Genomic DNA, 24,100 nt, shown 5'->3' on the forward strand with positions numbered 1-24,100 from the left:
GAGTACATCATACAGCGACTCATGACTACCGTACGTGCGTCGTACTACACCGAATCGCTCGAGCGGGGAGTAAAATGCGAATCGCTGTTTGCATCAATACATGCTTCACAAAAGTAGCCAGCACGAAAATTAACTATATTATTTAAAATACAAAGCTAAACTACAAAGTCTGAACTACAACAGATAATATATTACTTTAGGAAGCCCCACTTTACAGCGCCGTCTATAAATTTAAAAGTACAGTACGAGAACCAACAGAAAAAAAGGGGAGGCAGGTGATATAGCCAATCGACTATAGAGCTCTGCTGTAGTGGTTTATCGTATTGTGTCTACAGTGTAAAGTTATTTCTAGAATTATTTTAAGTCTTCTCTAGATAATACATGTTGGTACACATGCAGCCTCATTCACCGTAATGTTGCAGTGCATAATGAAAAAGTAGCACTCCAATGGAGAACTTGTCATAATGTTTATTTTGACTGGTTACAAAAATTCCCAGCTGCAGCTTGGTGATTGCTAAAGTACAACAAGTTCTCTCACCTACATCAGGCTGCGACCCCGGTAAAGGTCAGCCCCACATCCGACAACAGCAAGTGAACACAAAGACAGGAAAGTGTGTTTGACAAAGAATGGGGTAGCAGAGTTCCATGAGTAAATGAGTTTTTAATCTTTCGAATAGAAATCAACTTCTTAATGTGACAGACTGACATACTGTTCTTAAGCAGCTAGACCCCAAAATATAATGAACTAGAAACCAAGATTAATAAGCAAAGTTGAAACTCGATCTTCCGAATCTTAATGGCATGATGAAAAAAGGCATCGGGGTGAAGTGAAACGACTTGAGCAAACATGACCTCTGCATCTGTATCCTTGATTCCTTCGTACTTGACATTAGAAGGATGGCGATATCAAATAAACGTGGAGATAAGACCCTGCAGTTATTCAAACCCAGCAGTGGGATCTTGTTTCAGAGCACATTTGCAGCAGCTGTAGCAGAATTATTTGATCCACGCTGATGTTCTCGTGTGAAGTCGAACATGTACAAACAGTTGCTCCTGATGGGAGCTTACAGTTTCAGCCACGCTACAAGACGCCAACATGCCCATGGCTAGTTTCCAGACAAAGATCACTGGAGAACTTACATACTGGAAAGGAGTGAAACAATTTTTCTTTTTTTTTTTTTTTTTTTTTTTTTTTTAAAAAGAGCACTTAACCAAGAACGACAAGGCAGGCAACGCCATCTCAGATTACTTGCTAGAAGCAGTTAAATTCTAGTTTATGGTAAGAGGTGCAATTAGCAACCAACTACAACATCAGACAGCTGTCAGTAGAAATGTGTTAATTCAAAAGCAAGACACAATAAGGTGTTCTCTCTAAACACAACCAAAACATGTGCTCGTAACATAATACATACACGTGAGACACCAGGGCGATTATTCCATCAATGCATGTTTAATTGAGGCTTGCTCTGCCTCTTGGTGTTTGTAGTGCAATGCACTGGATTCACTTTAAATGCAGTATGCATTATCTGTGCAAGCTTCCAGTGCACATACTGGTTCACCAGAGCCAGCCTGGAGCTGGAGCTGAACACTGAAGCCAGCAATCGGAGAACCCCAGTGTACATGCTTTTTTGGTAGTGGGGGGGAACAAACTACGCAGGATTGCAAAGTGTTCTAACAAATCAACACAAAAACACAGACTACCTACTGATCTTTGGACCATGATCATTTGTGATTGCACATAATTAGCAGCAGTCAACGAACAACCTCTTTTCCATTTATCACTATGGTTAGTTTCACAGACCCTGATAAACATTAGACTTGCATTACTTTACCTAAGGTTACCAGAGGCTAGATGAGGTAAAGTTCTCCAACATTAGACCCTGTCCATGCTATATAACTGATGCTGAGAATTGTACTCAAAACCATTCTAATTAATCCAGGTCAAAGGGTCCACACTGAAGTACCATTTCATGTTTAGTCGGGATTAATGCATACACACACTGTTAAAATAGTTCAGTTACAGTTCCTAGCAACACAATGAACAGCGAAAATTAATATCATAGTATCCTAATATGCACTGTATTTTATTGTAGTATTTTACACAAGTATTTTGGAAAAAGTAAATGCAAACACAGACAAGTAGAGCTTGAAGTTTTCAGGTTTTATTTTTAATCGGGCGGTGTCTCTAAATAAATTGAGCCGACCGTTTCATAATTAAAAACTGCCAATTACAAAACAATCTTTGTTTTTACCTGCATATCTTGTCTGAGCCTAATCCTGAGATGGTCTTGAGTATGGTATTAAACGCTGTGTAGTGTAGACACTAACCATATTTAGCACTTTTAAGCTAGTTTAAAGGCAACTAATACAGTTTAAAAGACATAGTGTGGACAGGGACTCTGTGTTAATCGGGGTCTGTGAAACCAGATGCTAATCATACAGTAAGTGAACACCTTTGATGTGCAAGAGGATCACAGGGAGTAGGTGGCTCTGTTCTGCCTTCCAAAATGCAGGAAGGTAGTTTAAAAATAGAAAAAAAAAAAAAAAAAAAAAAAATCCGCAGAACTAGGGAGTTCCCAAGTGGCGTATCCGGTAAAGGCACTCCATGTGGAGTGCAGGATGCGCACCTATAGCCTGGACGTCGCCGGTTCAAGTCCAGGTTATTCTACCGCTGACCGTGGACGGAAGCTCCCTGGGGGTGGAACACTATCGGCTGAGCACTGCCCAGGGGTGAGGAGGGCTTAGGTTGGCCAGGATGTCCTTAGCTCACCATGCACAAGCGACCCCTGTAATCTGGCTCGGACACTGCACCTCTGAGGTGGCTGCATGTTGTGAAAAAAAGCGTTCGGCTGACGGCACACGCTTCGGAGGACAGAGCGTGTTCGTCTTCATCGCCCCAGAGTCAGTGCGGGGGTGGTAGCGGTGAGCTGGGCCTTAAAATAACTGAATATTTAAATAATTTTCTTCCAATTTAGAAAAGACAAAAAACAAACAATTGGCAACTAAAATTTTAAAAAAAGAAAAAAAAAAAATCAGAACTAGAAGGAAATGCAACATGCAAACTACATTGTATTCCATAAAAAAAATAAAAACTTGTCTGTGCACAATTCTTCACATTAGTTTAGTGTGAACATTTATGAAACTGTCTCTTTTTATAGTAAAGCACCCCAGCTCTGCTCTACAGAACCTTGGTGGTCTATTTTTATACAGATCAAACCATGCTGCCTTGCTGTTAACGTGCTAAAGTACTTTATTAACTTTCTCTACAGTCTCCTCTGGCAATCAAAAGCATGTTTCACTATCGCACAATGCAGATTGCGTGCACATGCAAACAATTAATTGAATGCAGCCTTTGGTATGGTATTAGGGAGGTTTGCAAGTTAGCAAGGCAAGACTCAGGAGGTGGCCCAGGTCTGTGATTGGGAATAAAAGTGTCACACACTGTAGGGTTAAAAAAAAAAAAAAACCCTGAATCACCCGATCATCTAAAAAACATAGCAATAAAATGTTAAACACCAAAAAAATGAATTTATTTAAAATGATCAAGCCACTCTTAAGCTGCAACAACTCCTTTCCAAGAGAGTCCCGGATACATCAAACAAACACTGTGTTGCAACAGTCATCGCTCCATATGATACGCAATACAGAAAACATCTACAGTGGCAGCTGCAATAATTCAATAACAGTGAAAACAAATAGACCAGCTTAGAAAAAGCTTGACCTCAAATGTTGGTAAAGATCATTATCATGCCGTATTCCATAAGTGGAGTGCATGCTATGCAAATCAGAGAGAGCACTAAAATCAGGTTCAGATCGAGGGCCAGTGAAAGTAAAGCTGTCCTCCGATCTTGAGGAATCACAACAAGCAAGAAGCAAGAGCATGCCCATGCGAAATGCAGAATATGGGTTAAAAGGAGCAGGAAGGAAGCCTGGGTCCCAACAGCTAAAACTTGTGAGAACTGCAGGGCTAGCTACAACATTGCACTGAAGCGATGACAGCCACCAGGGGTTTGTACTGCCTTGTGAAGTTGACCATTGTGGCAGGACACTACAGCTCCCCATAGCAGATACTGTACTGGAATAACACCCACCCCAGATGACACCAAGAACTTGAAAAATGGCAAATGCAAGCATATCAAAAGGCAGGCTAAATTACAGGGCTCCTGTTTTGAAAACAGCTGCCTGATGCTTCACAATCTCCCTATGTAACTGAACTGTTTGGTAAATACTGTACTCCACCCCCTTCTTCCTTTACTTGTCATTACTAGTCAAAGCCTATTCAGAACCTGCAATCAGACTGATTGAATGACACCCCCGCCTTCAACAAGAAGTTTCGAGTCTGACTCAATGCTGCACGGACTATTCAACAATCCTATTTATCTGGAAATATCATAATAATAACAAAAACTGTTTTCAATACATGCATGTCGTTTTTCTATTCTAATGATGTTAGGGACTATTTTCCGCAGCGGAAAGTTACCAGGCGAAATATCAGAAGTTCAAGGTAAATATAGGTTTTAATTTTTTTTTTAAAAAGACAATAAAGAAATAAATCGTTTTTCTAATAGCGATAGAGTCCTCTCAATGCATGCTCTACTCTGTGGTAGATGACCTTGACTTTCGATAGTGCCCTCGCCTGCGGCTCAGGACGCATTACTCCAGTCACAGTCATCTAACACACGGTACAGCCCGCATTGACGGGCTCTATCGCTTAACTGTAAACCTGCACCGAACTGATCGTATCATCACAGCATGAACGAATCTAACCCGAATATGAACAGTGCGTGGAATTTCAATATGGATTGTGTTTTAACATTTATGGCAATCTAATAAACTTCAACTGGAGTATAGCAACAAGCCAACACCACATGCTCATAAACACTGGTACCCAGTGAGTTTTTATTTTATTGAAAACCCAGACTTATCGTTCACGTGTTTCTGGCAATTCCCAGGCAGGCTACAAGATGTCTCCAATTTCTCTAACAACCGCATGCAGTTCACAGCTCACCACTGAGACGCCGGGAAGACCGTCAAAATACAAGATGCTGGATAACATGCAAACTCAGGCTGTGCAGCGAAATTGCTATGTGTATTTGTTACACATTAAATTGAAATATCGTGCGGAATTCATATTCTTTCCCCCAGTACACAGCTGATCTGGCGTGCTGGCTGGTACACAGACCCGTTTTGAAGTTCAGTTTACTTACTTAATAACCTTGAACTTGTAACTGCTGAGCCAGCTGCAGTTGCATGAAAGGGGACAAGTTTGTTTGCTTTTGGGAACTGAAGCTAAAAGCAGAGGATCAAACTCAGCATTGCAAAACCACAGAAGATGGCAGGGAAGATTAGGTAATGCTTACTTCATTAGGTTCCCAGGAGTGATTTTCCTAAAGATAATAGTCCCATGCATTAGGAGGGCTGCACTGTGTATGTACTAGGCAGGGGGGCTGCACTGTGTATGCACTGGGCAGGGGGGCTGCACTGTGTATGCACTGGGCAGGGGGGCTGCACTGTGTATGCACTGGGCAGGGGGGCTGCACTGTGTATGCACTGGGCAGGGGGGCTGCACTGTGTATGCACTGGGCAGGGGGGCTGCACTGTGTATGCACTGGGCAGGGGGGCTGCACTGTGTATGCACTGGGCAGGAGGGCTTGGCACTTGCCTTGTTGATGGCTGTGGCTTGCGCTGTAGCTAAGAATAAAAACAAGGCTTTTCCCATGGGAACCGAGACCAAAAAAATAATAATATAGTGTGAAATACTCCATGCCTGGGCAGTGCTTTTATGATTATAAAAAAACACAACAAAACAATGTTACAGTACAGGCCACTCTGAGTCTATCAATACAAACTGTATGGAAGGGTTGAATAAGCTTGTAGTGTGTGAATTCTTTTCTAAATGCACAAAAGTTATTGAATCCATTTGGTCTATTATGTTGTGCGTCCTGTAGTAGTAAAAGTTTTTAGTAAAAGTCCAATGCCAATGTATGTCTGAATTAAACAGAATAAGTTAGGAAAACCATGCTTACAAATTACACTTAACTGTACAGGGATGAAAATAAGACCTCCATTGCACAGCAGTTTGATCCATTGCTGGTTTTACTGGGAGTCTGATAAAAACAAGCTCAGGTTTGTCATCTATACACTGTGGTTGATCAAGCTCGTAGTAAAACCTGCAATGGGTGAAATTGCTATGCAACAGGAGTCTTATTTCCATCCCTGCTGTGCATTTTAAGTCACACAATTGTTTTTGAAACGAAGAAAGACTTTACAGTACTGACCTACAGGTTTACTGTACTGTCGTTATAATAATACATTTTTTCACCATCGTTGTAATACACTTTTTGAGGGGTGTATAAAAACCACAGAACATTAGCTTTTAACAATTGACCAACAGTTTCCATGGCGTGTTTGGAATGTCTGCATCCCCATGAGCTATTGCACACAGAGGCAGGCTGGTTCAGTGAAGAGGGTTCACATGCAAATACTGTCAGCCAAAGAACCTTCAGCCCTTCAAAGTAAATGCTAAATATCTGAATGCACAAAAGGGTGCTGTTTTCTACAGAATGTGTGGCATGTTCAACGTATTAATACAGCTACACTAATATGTCTTTTTATATTGGTTTTTAAACTATTTTCTAAACCTGGTTAGTTGAACCTATTAATGCCAAATACAGTACAGGGACTCCTGTCGCACAGCAGTTTCAACCATTCTAGGTTTTACTCTAGCTTGATTCACCACAGCATATAAGGAACAAGCACAGGTGTGCCTTATTAAATGCATAAAACCAGGAATTGAGTTAAACTGCTACGAAATAGGAGTCTTATTGCCATCCTGGAAACACAGTATACACTTTCAATGTTATTTTTTCATACCAGCTACTGTTTCCTTTAAATAGGGCGCAGAGGGGTTAAAATATGTCAGTACAACCCACCCAACATTAATCAGAAACACCTGCACTGCAATCAGTTCCTGCTTTGGCTCCTCACAAAAGGTCCTTATCTGCATGGTGCCTTTTGAACCAACCAGCCACAGTGCACTGCAAGCCTACTGACAGAAAATAAAACCAGAGAAATTCCCATTATCCTACATCAACTGAGAGTCAAGGGATGCACAGGTCGAGCCTTGAGGAAACTGCACTTAGTACAATCTCATATATGCTGAGACAATGTATGTCTGATGAGCCCACCCCCCTCTTCAATTTTTAGCACCAATAATCCAATTAGGAATTGGCTGCTGACCCAGAAAACAGATCGCCACCTCAGCATTCATGTTCAATAGAAATGATATTATCTGCTTCAAATACACAGTACAGATTGTCAGTATGTTAAAAATAGTCTGAGGTGGAACTCTGATTACCTTATTACTAAAGCCTCACTTTTACCGTTATATTAAAAGTAGAAAACTATTCCAGTTTCCTTGTGCAAAATACCGTAAACAAGATCACCAGGCTGCTACGGCTGGCTAGACAGGGGTGAAAATAAGACTCCCAATGCATAGCAGTTCGATCCATGCCTGGTTTTACTATAAGTAATAAAGAAAAGCCTGAGCTTGTTATCTATACACTGGGACTATTCAAGCTTGTAGTAAAACCTGGAATGGGTGTTACTGCTATGCAATAATAGTCTTGTTTCCATCATTGCAAGACAGGATGGACTGAACTGGGGGAAGTTTGCGGCCCCCCTATTCCCTCACAAATGCCAGCTGTGTCTACTTAATCTGGCTTTGCCTCATAACTACATTAGTGTACGTTTATAATTTTCTACACAAGCATGACCCCTCGTGCAAAAGCCCAATTGGTGGGACAGCAATGCAGTTTACTTGATCACCAAATAAAGTTAAAACTGGCAACAAATCAAAAGAAGAAAAGCATGGCTAATCTGCTGCAAACTATGTACCAACCGTCACTCCCCACCATCTGGAAAGAAACAGACAACATACGGGTGCTGCTTTCAATATACAGTACTGCGGTGATCAATTCACCTGGTTGTAAACACCACCCTCCTGGTAAACCAGTAACGCTCCTGTCGATTTTACCTGCATAACGCTACTGTTTATGAGGGTAATGCCGCCCATTTTTGCTAACATTAACGTTTTTATATCAACATGCTAATTACCAGATACAAAAAATAACCCAGGCAATATGTTGTCTTAATGTGTATCCAAGCACAGACTTAATTAACAGACAACTTTAAAATTTTTGCAAAAAATAAATAAATAAATACTAAATAACTATAATTTTATTTTATTCAGACAAACTTGAGTATTAGTATTTCAGTATATTGTTGCTAGCTAGTTAATTATTGACGCCGTTTACAGCACGAACAGCACCGAATGGCATCTGTATTTTAAAGAGAATATCAAAACGTGCTTAATATTTATAAAAATAGTAACAATACTACTAATAACACTAACAATAAAGGCTACTATTGCTAAACTGATAAGCAACAGTGCAGATACACGCCTCGCTTGCTTAGCCACACTAATCTCAATCAACACAGCAGGAAAATGGTTAGACCCGGTGAGCCTATACTTACTCTGCAAAAGTTCGGTTTGGAAAGTGGTTTCTTGAAAAAGGACGTCCTGGCAGTGAAAAAGAACTCTTCAGAGTCATCTTCTAAACTACTGTAGCCGCTGCTCATCGTGCTAGTCCACGTCATCGGAGATAGAAAATAATAAGGCCTCCCCTCTGAATAAACTCTCCTAAATCCACTCAAAATTAATTAAAACTAAAGTCTTCAAAAACGTGCAGCGATCAGGCGACCCGGGGTAACCTGCTTCCCGTATACCCCTAGTCCCGAGTTCAAAACAGTCCGTATATAAAGTAACCGGCTTCTATGATGTCGTGCTTCGTCCCTTTTTAGTTCAAAGTAAAGTTAACTTAACATTAAAGTACCCCCTTATAAAACACAGCCAAACTGTTCTCAGTTAAAAAGTAGATTCACCAATCTATTACTATTAAATTTAACCATTTCCGCTTGAGCCGTGTAGGTAGGTGGTGCTGTTTCAGAAACTGCAAACTAGTTCAGCAAAGCACTACAAATATGTTTGATTTACACTGGCGAGAGCACACCCACACTAATACAGATGAAGTCACCATCTCTCCGCTCATCCAATCTGCTCTTAGCAGCTGCTCAGACAAGATAAAGTTACTTCCTGAAAAAAGGTGTCAGAACACAACACAGCGGCCGTACAGTAATCAGGTATCACAGCAGAAGATGATAAGGGATTGCTAACAAGCGCACGAGTCTGCGTACTGCTGACAGACGTAATCACTGCAAATATTTAGTCTTGTACGTACATATTAATCTTCAAAAAGAGTGAGGCGATGCACATCGCTTCAGGCAAATGACAAACCAGCTTGCTAGATTTTAATTGGATCATTTTAAAAAAGCCCCCAAACACCAAAGTTATCTTTCTATGTAAAACAAATAAATAAATAAATAAAATGTTTATTATATATATATATATATATATATATATATATATATATATATATATATATATATATATATATATATATATCACAAACTATTTACTGTAGTATTTGCATTGCCTTTCTTTAATAAAGAGAAATTTGATACATTGGCAAGTAGGGATGTTAATATTACAAAAGTGAAACACTGTATAAAACACTGGTTACTGGTTCCAAAAACGAATCTATTACATAATACCAATTATTTGAATAACAAAGATAATAACACATAACTATGTGAAAGCCATAAAACTGTTATACAATGAGTTTTGCTGGGTGATTACCAACTGAAGTAAGGAAAAGCACTCTCCACTACTTCTGGCCCTATATTTTCTTAGAAGTAATATCTCATGGCAATAAGTTACTCAAAAATGTAATCTGATTACAAGTCTTTCTTTACTGTAAGTAGTTACTTTAACAACCCTGTTTCTAACCCTATTCACCAAATTTAGTTATGAAGTGTTAAACTGCAGAAAATGTAAAATAGTTCTTACCTCGATGAATAAGCAGCAGATAAAAGCAAGTTTGCGGAATTTCTTTTTGTCCTGCATACTTTTTATAACACTTTTCTATAAGTAACAGATTGTTCAGCTGAGACAGCAAAAACTTAAGCTGCGTTAACCGAAGATGAAATGAATACAAAACAAATTAAAATCTAGTTTTCAGTCTGCTTCAAATAGGGTGTGCCGAACCCTGTATGACAAAGTCTTAACCAGAATTTCAAAGTGGTGTTTCACTGCAGGACTCTGTAATCCGCCTTTCATGTCAAGGGAATGCCAATACCTCAAGTACCAACTGAAACACCCAGAAAAGGAACACTGTGTCCCTCAAGTAATCAACTAAATGAAGGCTTGTAGCTAGAAAGCATTTCACTGGCAAAAACAAAACAAAAGACGCCATGCTTTTTGGAGTATTCTGGGTAGCATATCACCACGAATCATGAAGTGATAATCGAGAATTTTACATTTTACTGTCTAACAGTGAGCAGAAAATTAAAAGCAAACATAAAACCACACATGTTTTTACAATTCATGTATTACAGTAATAAGAAGCAGTGTTAATAGTCTGCAGAGCAGAAGTTTTTGATTGAATGTCCGGCGATTGAAAGGTTTTTAGGATTTGAATACTGTTTGGAATAAACTGACTTAATTTCATTGGTTTATTTTCTGTTTTAGACGCTCATAAACTTGCTGCTGCAGGTTATCGAAGACATTATCGTGACATACAACTTAAAACTGAAGAAAGTACCCCAATATTATGATACATTCAATAACTTGTGCAAAGAAGGTTCTTCGTAAGTTTCATCACAATCGGACAAGCGGTTTTCTGGAGACATGTAGGTTTGAGTGAGATTATACATACTGATGCTCATCTTTACTATATCCCCAGGTAGGGCTAATAATAACTTTAACTGTATAAAAACTAGCAATAAACTGCTGAGAACAATGCATGCTCCTTCCAACAACTAAGTCTCTTGTCTGTTTTTTACTGTTACAGGTGTTTTTTTTTTTGTTTTTTTTTTACAGTCGTTTTATAGAACTGTTAGGAAAACTTTGCATTTGCACCTCATAAAAGTGCCCTAGGAACTGTAACCAGAATTACCCCTTTAGAAATGCGCCCCTCCCGGGTTCCAAACTGCTTTGAACTGCCTTAATTAAGGGGGAAAACAATATGGTTTTTTTCAGCCCATCCTTTCTAACTCCTGGATGGAATGTACAGTGCTGTGAAACACGCCACTGGTTTTGGTAAGGGTATACCCTGGGGGTAGAGGGGGTCAGGATAGGGCTGTACATCATTATCAATATTTCAGCTCCAGTAGCATTATATGTGGTACTTTCAATAGTAACACTTCCATGTACAATTATCTGCATATACAAAAACTGCAGTATACTAAACTGTGCAGCTTACATTTAGCACAATCTAGGGACCAAGAAGTAAAACTAATATTTACAGGTTGTGTAATGCAACATTTCCTTCTGCGTCATGAGTTGAACTCAATCTCATCTTGTTCCCAGTATCAAACTGGGGCTGCAGCCAGTTCCACCTGCAGTTTGCTATCCAATCTGCAACTGGGCATTGCTCAGCAGTCAAAGATCACCTGTATGTATCACATGTTTGTATAATTGCTATTAAATGAATTCACCAACCTCCAATATTTCCCAGACAGTAGAATATATCCACAGCCTACAGATTTGTTTCCTAGCGTGTTTAAAACCTGCCTCTTTGCATTGCTTCGCTCATTGGGCAACTTCCACCATCAGCGTAAATTGGAGAGATTGAGTCCTGCCAGCCTGTAAATCTTAAACAGGACTGACAGAGTCCCAATTGAAGCAATCTGTCTTGGATACAAAAGCAACTGCCAACCTAGCGCCTACGATCAATTCAATTCAAAGGTGCTTTATTGGCATGACAGACATCAGCAGCATTGCCAAAGCAATTACGTTGCATATCATACATTACGATCAGCTCTCTAACAATCAGAACTGAAAGTGACTTGCAGCAGAGAGGTGCAGCTTTTATATATATATATATATATATATATATATATATATATATAATATATATATATATATATAATATATATTATGGGATTCATACATGTTTTTTAAAAAAGGTTAGGAGAGCCAATTTTAGCACTCGTGGAATTACGATCCGAATTTGATACAGCAGTTCTTTTAAAACTGACACAAGTTATAGCAGGAAACAATTAATGGAGAATGACAACCAGACCTCAGCGGTTCACTTTTAGTGCCATATATCAACTGAAAGGGTCAAAAAGCAGAGTTTCTGGCTTTGTTTTCTGGCTTTTTTTTTGGCAGGGCTTGCATTCCCGTTTCTTCAATCCATATCCTGTTCTATTTATTAAAGATGCTGTTGTCTGCACTGTTTTAAACTATTTAATACTGTACATTTAAGTTCTACCCAGCAAGTGTATTTTTTTTTAAAATTGAGGTTAAACCCCATTTTACTCCAATGATTAAGTTAAATGGAGTGTGAGAGAGTGGGACCAGGGCAAGCAGAGTCCTTCAGGAACAATAGGTGGGTGTTGGGTTTTTGTGGAAACTGTTCCCACTGTACATAGGTGCGTGTAAAAGAGACACTTTTAAAATAAGTGCAATATTTGAGGAAACATCCACACAGTGAGCATATATATATAATATATAGATAATATATATATATATATATATATATATATATATATATATATATATATATATATATTTCATATATATAAACTCCTTTATTAATTTAGGAGTTGCGGATGATGAATATGCATTCCCCAGTTATTATGCATGAAATATGCATGAGTCTTTTGTTAAATATAATATTGTAATAACCACTTTAATATAGGGGGAGAGTCTATAATAGAATAAGCACCAGGGACTAATCAGGCATGGTAATGATAACCGGAGGAGGAAGTCGTGTTGGCATACGTGCTATAGCAGGTTTTTTGTCTGAAGGATAGTAAACTCAAATGTTTACGACTTGTTTTGCATACCCTTGCCTTAGTTATGGTTATTTTGAGAAGGCATCACATTTTCAGAGAGAGCATATGTCTCATTGTCTCCAAGGCCTGTGGTTTATTTAGTTTCTAAATGTATGAATAATTGTGTTTACCATTAAGCTGATGATTTAGTGAGTGAATTGTTACTAGGCTGCATAAAACTGCATGTCGCTCTGTTTTAGCTGTGTGTTCTTTCTAGTGAAGTAATGAAATGTTACACCTTGAAGGATCCTGAATGAAATGTACTTGCAGCAAGACATTGCACAGTGGAGGCACCCATTTATAGGAGGAGCTACAGTACAACACATTAAACAAAGTACAAACATATACGGGGACGCACACCAGCTTTTATACACAGACAGAAAAACATCCAAATAATTATTAAATCAGAACAAAAACAAACATTAAGTCATTTTCCTTTTCTTCAAAACTGGTTCTGCGAGCACACATGCCCTACACCTTAACCACAACTACACAAGCACTCAAAGTAAACATATACCGTTACTGGATGAAGCTGATGGAATAAATATTAGCATTTACTGTATGAACTAGAATATGGAAGCGAATGAAAGACAGGTACTAGTACACAATATATATATTTATACAAAAAACACCAACATAAACACTATTTACATGCGAGGTTGTTGAAACCAACACATCAATGAATGGATTTATTGAATACCTGCTGATAAATGCTTCTTACAAGGTAATTCCGCGTACGAGTACCATCGCCCCTTGTAAAAGCAGATAAAGATTTGAGAACAGTCCGTTCTGTTCTCCACAGTAGCACCTGGGGTTTACCCAGTGGAAGATGTCATCATTAAACCAAAGCGCAATGTGGACGTTCTGTATCAGCGAGTGAAAACACTCCTTCATTGTGGACAGCTTGTTCTTTTGCTAAAGTTGATACACTTGGAACTCAATGCGCTGATCTCATTCTGTAGCAAATCTGCGTTTGAATCATAGAAGGACATATCTTTTGGGTGTTAACACAGTACTTTAGGAGAGGGACACTTTCATCACATTAAGAGGATTCTGTTGATTCATTAATGCGTTTGTATTGCACAGTAAAGGACAATGCAAGTTTTGATTACAATTAGCGGGTGAGTCACTTAACCAGTGATTCTATTAAAGTATAAAACCAAGAAGTAAAAGATCTCTAAGGAGGGAGGGAGGGAGTGGGGTATTACTAATGTTACTATGATGTAAGATTATAAACCTTCAGTTAGCCTTCTTTTTCAACTACCTTTTAGGAATCTATACAAACTGATGTGTAAACGAAGTCTGCCTCCTTTCAGAGTCGGTGCACAGAAGACTATGAAATAAAATAGTACAAAGACACCAAGAGAACTACGGTTTAGTATTAAATAATTAATCAGGTCTGCAGCTTTAAAAAAAACAATGCCAATAATCATGTGACTGTTCAGGTTTTTATAATGGATGATGAGATCATGCGTAATCTTCAACCTAAAAGATTATATCTGTCTTCTGCAACAATAGATCAGTCTGAAAAAACTCTGCTATCCACAGGCATAGAAACTACACACACATAAATCAGACCATTGTAACAAGATTGCTATAGTACACATGCCTACATCTTTAATTTGAGGAATAATAATAAGAAACCAAAAAAACACATAGTAAAACCATTGCAGAGTGCAATAAAGCAAAGTGAAAGCATGGTAAAGCATAGGCTGGGATTCTAAAGCTCAGAGAGGTATGATAAAGCATATTAAAAAACAAACCATGGTAAACTAACCCTTATAAAGTCTCCTATAGTAAAAGCAGTTAAATAATTCAGTGAGAGCATGGTAAAGCATAGGTAAGCATTGTAAAACACAACGAGGTATGGCAAAGTATATTAATAAAAATGGCAAACCAGAGTAAATGGACCAGAAAGGGCTGTGTGACTTTCACTAGATTCAAAATAGCTACTGGCCGTTAACATTTAAAACAAACTGATGCTATCTGTGTCAAGTTTGCATCAACTGACCGCAGCAAGACGGCACTGTAGCTTTGAATGTGAGCAAACAAACTGATACCCAGCAGGAATTGAGTGATCATACGGAATACTTTTGATAAACATGAACTTGTCACATCTACAGTACAGGCAGGTCTAGTCTTGTAGGGAAGCAGGTACATTTTACCTTGGTCTATAGTCTGAAGTCTCCCGGAGAAACTGGGCTTGAATAGACTTGTGAGGAAACAGAGCATAGGGTAATAACACAGACACAAATGTCATTTATTGAAAGCTCATTCCTAATAGAATAAATCAAACCACTAGCTTTGAGCTGATTGTCCCATAGTGTGGTTTGGAAGATATCCATTGAATCACCTTCCTAATGCCATGAGACTCAAACCAACTCAGAAGCGTTTTTAATGTGAACATGTCTTCAGTCATTTAAATACTGTAGAGACGTTTTTGAACTGTGCTTCATGATTCTGTTTTCCTGGTTAAATAAAAGTAAAAAAACAAAATAAAACAAATGTTCAGTTTCCAACTAAACCATAACTCCTGCTAGTCTGTTTATGAACAGTACTGTCATAGTCCTCTTAAACCACAGCTCATCAGAAAGCACACTGTCACTTCAGCTTGCATTTACTAAATTCCCTAAAACATGCTACTGGACACACAGACACACAGACACAGACACACAGACACACACACACACACACACACACACACACACACACACACACACACACACACACACACACACACACACACACACACACACACACACACAAGTGTTTGTGTATAGCGTTTATGATGACTTTTCATTGACTCTCACTATATTTGTATTTACTATTCCTAACTCCAGTCAAACAAAACTCTGCACAGTCAACAACAAACCAAATATTTGGCAACTTTTAGTTTGTTCTAAAAAACAATAAAAAGACTGTTTAATATCTGTTTATACACTGCAATGACTTGGCCTGTTACCTCATAAGGTAGGCTTTGTCAGACTTTCCTTCCTTGTGGAGCCTTTTTGACCCAGCAAGCATTATAAATCTGCCCCAAAACACACAGACACAGAAACACAGACAGACACACACTCAGACAAGAAACACACCACACACACACACACACAGAAACACACACAAACATACACACATGCAGACACAGAAACACACAGACACCTGGAATTAAAACAAAACAATCCCACGATTGCATTGTAACACCTGTTTAAGGCTGCTTAAACTTCCAATAAACAAATCAATAAATATACAAAATAATGCATAACTCATAAGAATAAGCCTCGCCCCTTCCTAGCACAATATTCACCCTGACTAAGAGTGTCTAAATCAATATGACAGAATCAAGCTTTGTTTTAATGTTCCCAGTTCTAGATTCCTCCCTTTCCTATCTTCTGTTCGAAACTGTACTCAGCTTCCATTTCTGCCCTTCCCCTGCTCTCAGTGACAAATCTGGGTTAACTTTATCTTCATCATGTTACTGGATTTGATGTGCTTCATATACTCCCATTAAATGCAATATTCAGGGGAATGCAAACCCAAGGCTTTAAAATACAGTATTATTCTTGTGCTGAAGTTTTTTTTTTTTTTTTTTGCTTGTCTATTTTACTTAAATGCAGTTATGCTGGCTTTTTTTTTTGCAAGGGATAATTATTCTCTAGTTTTCCCCACCCTGTTCTAAAAAAAACTTTATAAACTAACCCTTACAAAGGTTTGCCATAGCAAAAGCATAGCACAGTGTAACAAAGCATAGTGAAAGCATGGTAAAGCATAGGTAGGCATTGTAAAGCCCAGAGAGGTATAGTAAAGCATAATAATAAACACATAATGATAAACTTTTATCAGGGTGCGCAGTTACGTCAAGTGTTGGGTTTTATTGTTGTTGCCAGGCAGCAGCTGTCTGTTGTCAAACAAAACTGGGCGGCTGCACTGAGGTGATGTAGCTGCACCAGCCGCTACGAGACACTGCTTAAGCCATTTTCACACTGGCATGCTCTACCCGGGTTGAACCCTACCTGGGCCATGACCCGGTGTCATACGGGTCAGCAACATGATTTCACATTGCTTTTTGAAGAAGCAGGGCTGACCTGGGTGACAGAAGCAAATACACAGTGCACTTACGCAATGTCCCAAAGCAGCAACGTTCACATGACCACCCTTTCATCGGTTCAGTTTCTCTGGATTGAATCGTTGGCCCAAATGTTGATTAGAGCAAATGCTTATACATCCCTCCTGCAGGCTGGCTCACTGTGTGTCTCAATCAGTAAAATCCTAACGTTCCTTGCGGAAGTGCAGGCAACTTTCACACTACGCAGGATTGGGAAACATCTCAATGCGCTGTACATATCCACTTCGGTCACTACAAATTTTTAAATGGTTTGTGTGAACTATATGGAGTTTGATAAGATGCCCTGCCATAAAAAAAACAAAAAAAACACATATATGTACTATAAAATAGAAACTATTGTGCACACAGTCAAAGAAGTGGATGTAATAAAAATAAATTAAAAAAAAAACACTAAAATGCCTCGTCAAACAAATAGATTTTTAATCTTAATTAAAAAATTGGCACCTGTGCTGAGTCCCTGATGTGTCTCTGCAGAGAATCCCATAAACAGGGAGCGTGTGCCTGAATGTCCTCCCTGCCTCCCACAGATCTGAGCCAAGCCGTCGCGTCCCTGCAGTAGCAGAGTGTAGAGAACAGGCTGGAATGTGTTCAGAAGAAGGGCCATGAAGGGTCTTCTGGTCAACAACAAGATCTTAAAATGAATTAATCTGTTATTCTCCTTATTGTCGATACAAAATTTGGGATAAATATAATGAAACTTGGGACATTGTATCAGTCAAGAACTTCAGTTTTGAATAGAAATAAATATCTAAAAAATGGTTGGGAAACGCATATATGGGACTTTGTCTGAATTCTTCGATTCTCACAGCTGGAGCTAATTGTGTGGGAGGAGGACTGAATGGGCGTCCCTTCAGGGCAGGGTGGGAGGGGTGGGAGGGAAGGGTGGGTAGCCCACCCTGCCAAGCCCCTTGAATTGCTGCTCTAGAGACTGGACTGGGAGCTTGAGAACTAGTTCAGTGGTATTGCCATGATTCTGGGTAGCACCACTTTAAGTGTTTATGTGTTTCAGCTCCGCCCTACACTCAATTAAGAGTGACAGTCTCCGGCTGATGTTATTCATCCACTAGCCGGCCTCTCTGCCCCCCTAGCTGGCCTGCTATCTTCAAGGACCCCGCTCGCAAGTGTGTTGGACCCTCTCCTGCTATCTGCACCTAGGGGAGATTTCATTACAGTGTGTTCACTAACATCTTCACTAGCTGTCTGCGCACTCTACGTGATGGCAAACAGGCTTTGTTGATACACCACTGTGTTTACATTCCTCTGTAATGTGCTGTAAAGACACAAGCACACCTAAGCATAGCCCCCCTTGTAACCTGCTTGACTGCATGCCACTCTGAAAGTCAGGCATGCATGCTAGTGATATACCTTCTGCAGCAGTATACCCGGTTATACAGGACACACGTTCTGTTATAGCACAGGAAACAAAGCAAAGTAAAAAAAAAAATGAAAATAAAGGGGGACTGATTTTCAGACCTGTTTACTCCAAAATCAACCTTTCAAGAAGTTGCTCAAACTGCTTTAACCCTTTAAAGTACCAGTGACATATGTGCCCGCAAAGAAAACTGATGCTAACTTTTTATTTTTGCAATGAGGTGCACAAAACAGGGTTTAAAACAAGGTTTACTGACAGGTTTGATCTGGTCGTCCAAATCGTCCGTTTCCTCCTCGTGATACTTGAGTCGCTTTCAAATGTATTTTAAGAAGAAACCATTCAATTCCTTGTGTCTCTTAAGGGGCTAACCTGTTTATTTCAGGTTATTACAGATGTTTTTCTCCTTTTGAAATTAATAATTTACATTTTGGAGTGAAGAAAAATGGTTTGTATATTACAGTGATGGAAATAAGACTCCTATTGCATAGCAGTTTCATCCATTCCAAGTTTTACTACAAGCTTGATTAGCCACAGTGTATAGGTAACAAGCTCACGTGTGTCTTATTAAACTCAGAGTAAAACCAGGAATGGATCAAACCGCTATACAATGGGAGTCTTATTTCCATCCCTGTAACAGTAACATTTTTTAGGAAACAACTGATAGCTGATATTTTTATTGCAAGCTTATCAGGTAACACATTTATTTTCAAATATAATATGTATTCAAGCATATTTGCATATTTATGCTTTCCTGGAATTCATTTTAAACGTCAAAAGCATTATTTTAACCCCTTAAGGTACACAATGAATTGAGAGCAACTCAAATATCATGAGGAGGAAACTGACCATTAGGATGACCAGATCCAACCTGGCAGTACATTTTAAACCATGTTCTGTGCACCTCATGCAAAAATAAGAAAGTTAGCATCATTTGTGTTTGTGGTTTGGGTTACATATGCCCCTTCAACCTGTATTTGGAATGCCATTTGAATGAGCTATTCATGCATATCTTCAAACTCTTCAAAGATATGCCAGCATCATGACTCTACACAGTTTTTAAAAGAATGGGTCTCAAATTATTATTTATTTATTTATTTATTTATTTACTTGGGAGCAGCTTTAAAGAAATTTTAGAATCCAAACAATAAAATGTTCATGTTTAATAAAAAACAAAAAACATTTCTGAAACAGTACAGTACATTAGTACATTACTCACCGTTAGTCTGGCCAAAACATAATACAAAAGACAAACTAAATATTGAAATGGTGTGTCTCTGTATATAAACTGATTTCTAAATCTTACGGTTTTCTAAATTTTTTGACACCCTTTCCTGAAAACAAGCCTGCTTCTGAAGTTTGTTTTTGTTATGAAGCTCTGCATTTATTTTTGTCTCTTCTGTAGTTTCTAAGGGTTAGGGGCTACGTTGACTTTTGCGTCTCTAATAAAATGCAAACGTTACTGTCCCTGCAACATTCCACGAGGTCACTCCAATCCCAGCCTCTGATAAGGGCTTCATTGTGCCGGTCAGTGGACCCCTAGTTAAACTCCTGACTGAACACCCGACTGTCTGTGTTCTTCAATGGTTCTTTCTGGAGTTCCACTAGCATTTCGATGTTCTGACAGAATGTTAAAATGGAATTGCGTGGTGGCTAGATACTGCAGTGGCCAAATTAACTAAATCATTATGTTTTCACACCTCCGGAGGCTGGGGTTCAAATCCAGCTCAGGTAACGAGTGAAACGAGTTTGGTTGCTTCAAGGTTTCCCTCTCCCATTGAGACGGTGAATAAATTAAAGGAATTGTACTGCCCTCCCATTGTTTTCTATGGCGACCAGCTGTTCTGTTATCACCCAATACTGGAATGGCAAATAAAGAACAGCAGAAAAGATGGCACTCATTAATGGCATCTGTTGCAAAACCACTGCTTTGATGAAACATTTATATATAAATAACTTTTCAAAAGTTATAGTAGAATAGGTATAAAGGCATTGCTGTTCCTCTGTAGAAATAGAACTCCCATGATCAAATAATTGACCTCCCAATTCCATTATCACATCGTAACACATCACAGCAATGCCATTATCCCTTAAGGCAACCCTTAACCTTTGTGTAGTGTCCAGATGCATTTGATACATCTTTCAAAGTACAACATTTTAGTCCATGTTGGTATGCACATATATACCTAGCTGTCTGACAGTTCCCTTAAAACAGTGCCAACATAGAAGGAAAGCAATCAGGGGAAGTCATATAGGTACGGACCAACGCTGGAGAGGGCTGCTATACAGTAACGTACCAGCAGAGAAAAAAGAATATATTTGAAATGAGAAAGTAAACTGCACAATGATCAGGGGAACAGCTGAAGATTTTAAAAGGGCAAAGGGCATTGTAAAACCTAAAGAAACTTCATCTACTTTGAGCTGTTATTGAATGTTGGTCAAGGTTTAAGTTACAAACATGAATATAGCAATTCCCTTCAGACTCATGCAAATAAATCAGTAGCTCACACATGTTGCAGTTTACTTCAGCCATCAATCTCACCATACACAGCAGTCAGCTGCCCTTACAGCCTGGCTCCCAAGTTAAGATGTTACAAGAGCATTGCTTCTCAATTCTAGCGGTCAAAACAGCTTGAGTAACAATTCTGAAGCTCAGGGAAGCAGACTGAAAATGTAACCAAAGGAGGAAAAACTTTTAAAATATGATACTGTCACAAGAAATCCCTACATGGCTTCCTGATACTGTCAGCCTCTAAGGGGAATAAAAAGAATATTTGTAAAACTGTGCTCTTCAAGAGACCTTTAAAAAGCCTCAGATGGCCAAGCTCAGATTCCACCCCTCCTCAGACCCCGCTGATCCTATTGTAGATTGTCTGTTGCTCCTAGACTTTCCTTTAATACACACAGCATTCTGACTGGAAGTGCTGGGGTGCACAGTGCACAGTGCACAGGACCGCAGTCTTTATAACCTGCTGTGGGAGCAGCCCAGCTTGTTATCTGTGTTCCCTACAAGAAGAATGAGAAAGGGAAGTGTGCCATGGATCTGGGAAGTGCTTCACACTGCAGACGGCTGCAAAATCACAAAGACGAGAGCAATCTGTCAGCACGCGGTTCAAGGCCACAGGCCACGGCTACTATAGAGAGCAAGCTCCTACAAAGTAAAGGTCTACATGCACTGTATGTGACTATTTTGCAGTCATTGCACATTTTTCCAGCCACTTCTGAAATTTCAGATTTACCTCTTTCTTTCTTTCTTTCTTTCTTTCTTTCTTTCTTTCTTTCTTTCTTTCTTTCTTTCTTTCTTTCTTTCACTTTGCTATTTTAATTAAGCTCCTTCTTTCTTTTGCCCCCAAATTCAGAATGCCTAACATACTCCCTGACTGCCCCAACCCCCCACAACAGCTTAGGGGAACTAAAGGTCAGGAAGCTTTCTCCGATCCCATGATCCCATGCAGAGACACAAAAAGCTTCACTGACCCTGCAAGTGTCCGAGACATTATTCAAAACCCAGGTCTCCCTGGCTCCTAGTCTTAATCCTAAACTGCTAAACTACATTTCCAATCCCAGGGAACTTCAGGCCCCTGGAGAAAGGCTCTTACAAGCGTATCAACCCACCAGATTAGAAAGAGGCAGATAGGAAACAAGAGATAAGAGACAATACCCAGAGCATTATGAACAGACCACAAGTAACAACCTTTGCTTTGTGATCTGGGTTCTATATATAGTGAGGGCCAGGTTCAGAAAGGACTCAAAAGGAAATCTTTACAACCGGTATTCAAGGAAATATTAATTACTTCAAAACGTAAAATAAATAACATGGTGTGTAAGTGGTGTGTCAAAAAAAATCTTACTTTATCATAACAACATTCCCTTATTGTTTTTATTTTGAGGTAAAGCCATTTTTTTTTCCTGCCACAATGCAGGTTCACTTCCTGTGTCAGAGCTCATCCACAGTAAATAGTTTGGAGCAGTATTCTAGGACCTCTGCTGTAATATGAACCACACTGGATACAGCCAAGGTAAAGCATGGGTTTCTTATAAAAACTGCAGGGGGTTCTGTAACACTAAAGAATGCAAACATACAACTGACAGTAGTTATTACTTATCAATTCTAAAACATAACCTGACTGTTGTGAATGACACAAATCTACTGAAACCTTAAAGGAAAATACCTTGGATTCCACTGTAATCCAAAAGCACTGCACCTCCTGAAGAGCCCCCAGCTAGTATTACCATTACCAGCCCAAAAGGGCAGCACAGTGGATTTGCAATGAATCAGCACTGAAGGGACAGATACACTATCACAGTCTGTCTGGTTATGAGCTACCAGTTCATTGTCTGTAATGTGTGTTCATTGTGATACCGTTGAGAAAATATGGAAATGTACCCGCTGTGTTACCATTCTGTCTACCAATGACATCCTCATCCCACTGCAGCTGCTATTGGCCATGAGTAGAACACAGCAGCATGTCACTGTTGCGTGGCCACAGGAGACTTGGTAAGAGGTTGAAAAATATCGGGGTCCTACCGGCAGGTGGTAATTGTTATTGGCATGATCCCCCACATCGAGCGAGGAGGGGGGCTCCACTGATTTGCCATTCTGGTGACAGTCCAACGTCACCAGGTCTCTGCAATGGGGGTGGCAGGTATACTTGCAATCTGCGAGAGAGACAGAAAAACAGAGAGAGAGCATTTAGGATAACACTTTGCAATACATCTTTCAAACTACTGTGTATTTACATTGCAGTTACATAGTAAATACATGTGTATTTAAACATAATTAAAAGTAATTATGCCTAGTTACAATGTCATTTTTGAATGATATATGTAAGTACACAGTTGTATCAGAAAAGGGTTAAGGGGGTTGGGTTAGGGTTAGAGTTAGGGATAGGGACATGTTTAGGGTTAAGGTTAGGATTAGGGTTATAGCATGCAAACAAATGTAGAATAACATTCTAATGTGTAATGTGTAAGTACACATCTGATGTGTAAGGAAATCAGTGTCGTCTGAACCCATTGTAATCCATTGCAACACTTCTATCCATTTGTTTGTGTTGTTTGCACTTAACAAGAAATATATAAAAAGTAGTTATATACAATATCTGTACAGTAGTCTCTGCGTATAGGAACACCACCTAAGAGAACACTTTACCTAAGGGAACACCCTTCTGGTGAAACTGATTTTTCCCATTGTAAATGCTCCGGCTAAAGGAACAGGAACTTTACTTAAAAGAACACATTCTTGGCCTCGATAGTGATTCGTTCACAATGGATACAGTACTGTTTTGTAAAAAAAGGGACACTGATTGGTTATTAAATCTTTCTAGAACCACCGTCATATCATTAAATTGTTTCGTATTCTGATTTCCACGAAAATAGTTTGAGCTCTTGGAAAAAACAAACCTGAATTACACACAAGTCACCAAGCAATTTGGTGTTTCCCATTCTAGTGAGTTGCTTCACCATTATCTTAAATGATGTGCATGTCTTGCATATTGCTGCTGCTGTGTTCATTTAGTTTGACAGTTAGCTTATTAACATTAAGTTACTCCTAAGTAACAGCCATTGTGATAGCCCGAAACACACCTGCCAACTAATTTCATTGTAAATAGCATTTTAAGCTTTTGACTGTGTGTCACAAAGACGGT

The 24,100-nt window shown here is 39.2% G+C and overlaps 1 protein-coding gene across 4 annotated transcripts in view; it reads right to left on the minus strand.

Moving 5' to 3' along the window:
• The window catches only part of LOC121318569 (ras association domain-containing protein 3-like), an 83,433-nt gene that overhangs the window by 21,111 nt on the left and 38,222 nt on the right, over nt 1–24,100 (minus strand). For 2 of the 4 annotated variants that reach the window (XM_041255382.1, XM_041255383.1), the window contains exon 2: nt 22,981–23,111. In XM_041255382.1, coding sequence (XP_041111316.1) covers nt 22,981–23,111 — 131 coding nt within the window. Of the gene's footprint in view, nt 1–8,535; nt 9,139–9,967; nt 10,114–22,980; nt 23,112–24,100 lie in introns of those variants that run through there. The other 2 variants (XM_041255385.1, XM_041255384.1) reach the window with 2 other exon arrangements.

Source organism: Polyodon spathula, chromosome 7 (assembly GCF_017654505.1).
Source record: "Polyodon spathula isolate WHYD16114869_AA chromosome 7, ASM1765450v1, whole genome shotgun sequence".
Classification (NCBI taxonomy): domain Eukaryota; kingdom Metazoa; phylum Chordata; class Actinopteri; order Acipenseriformes; family Polyodontidae; genus Polyodon; species Polyodon spathula.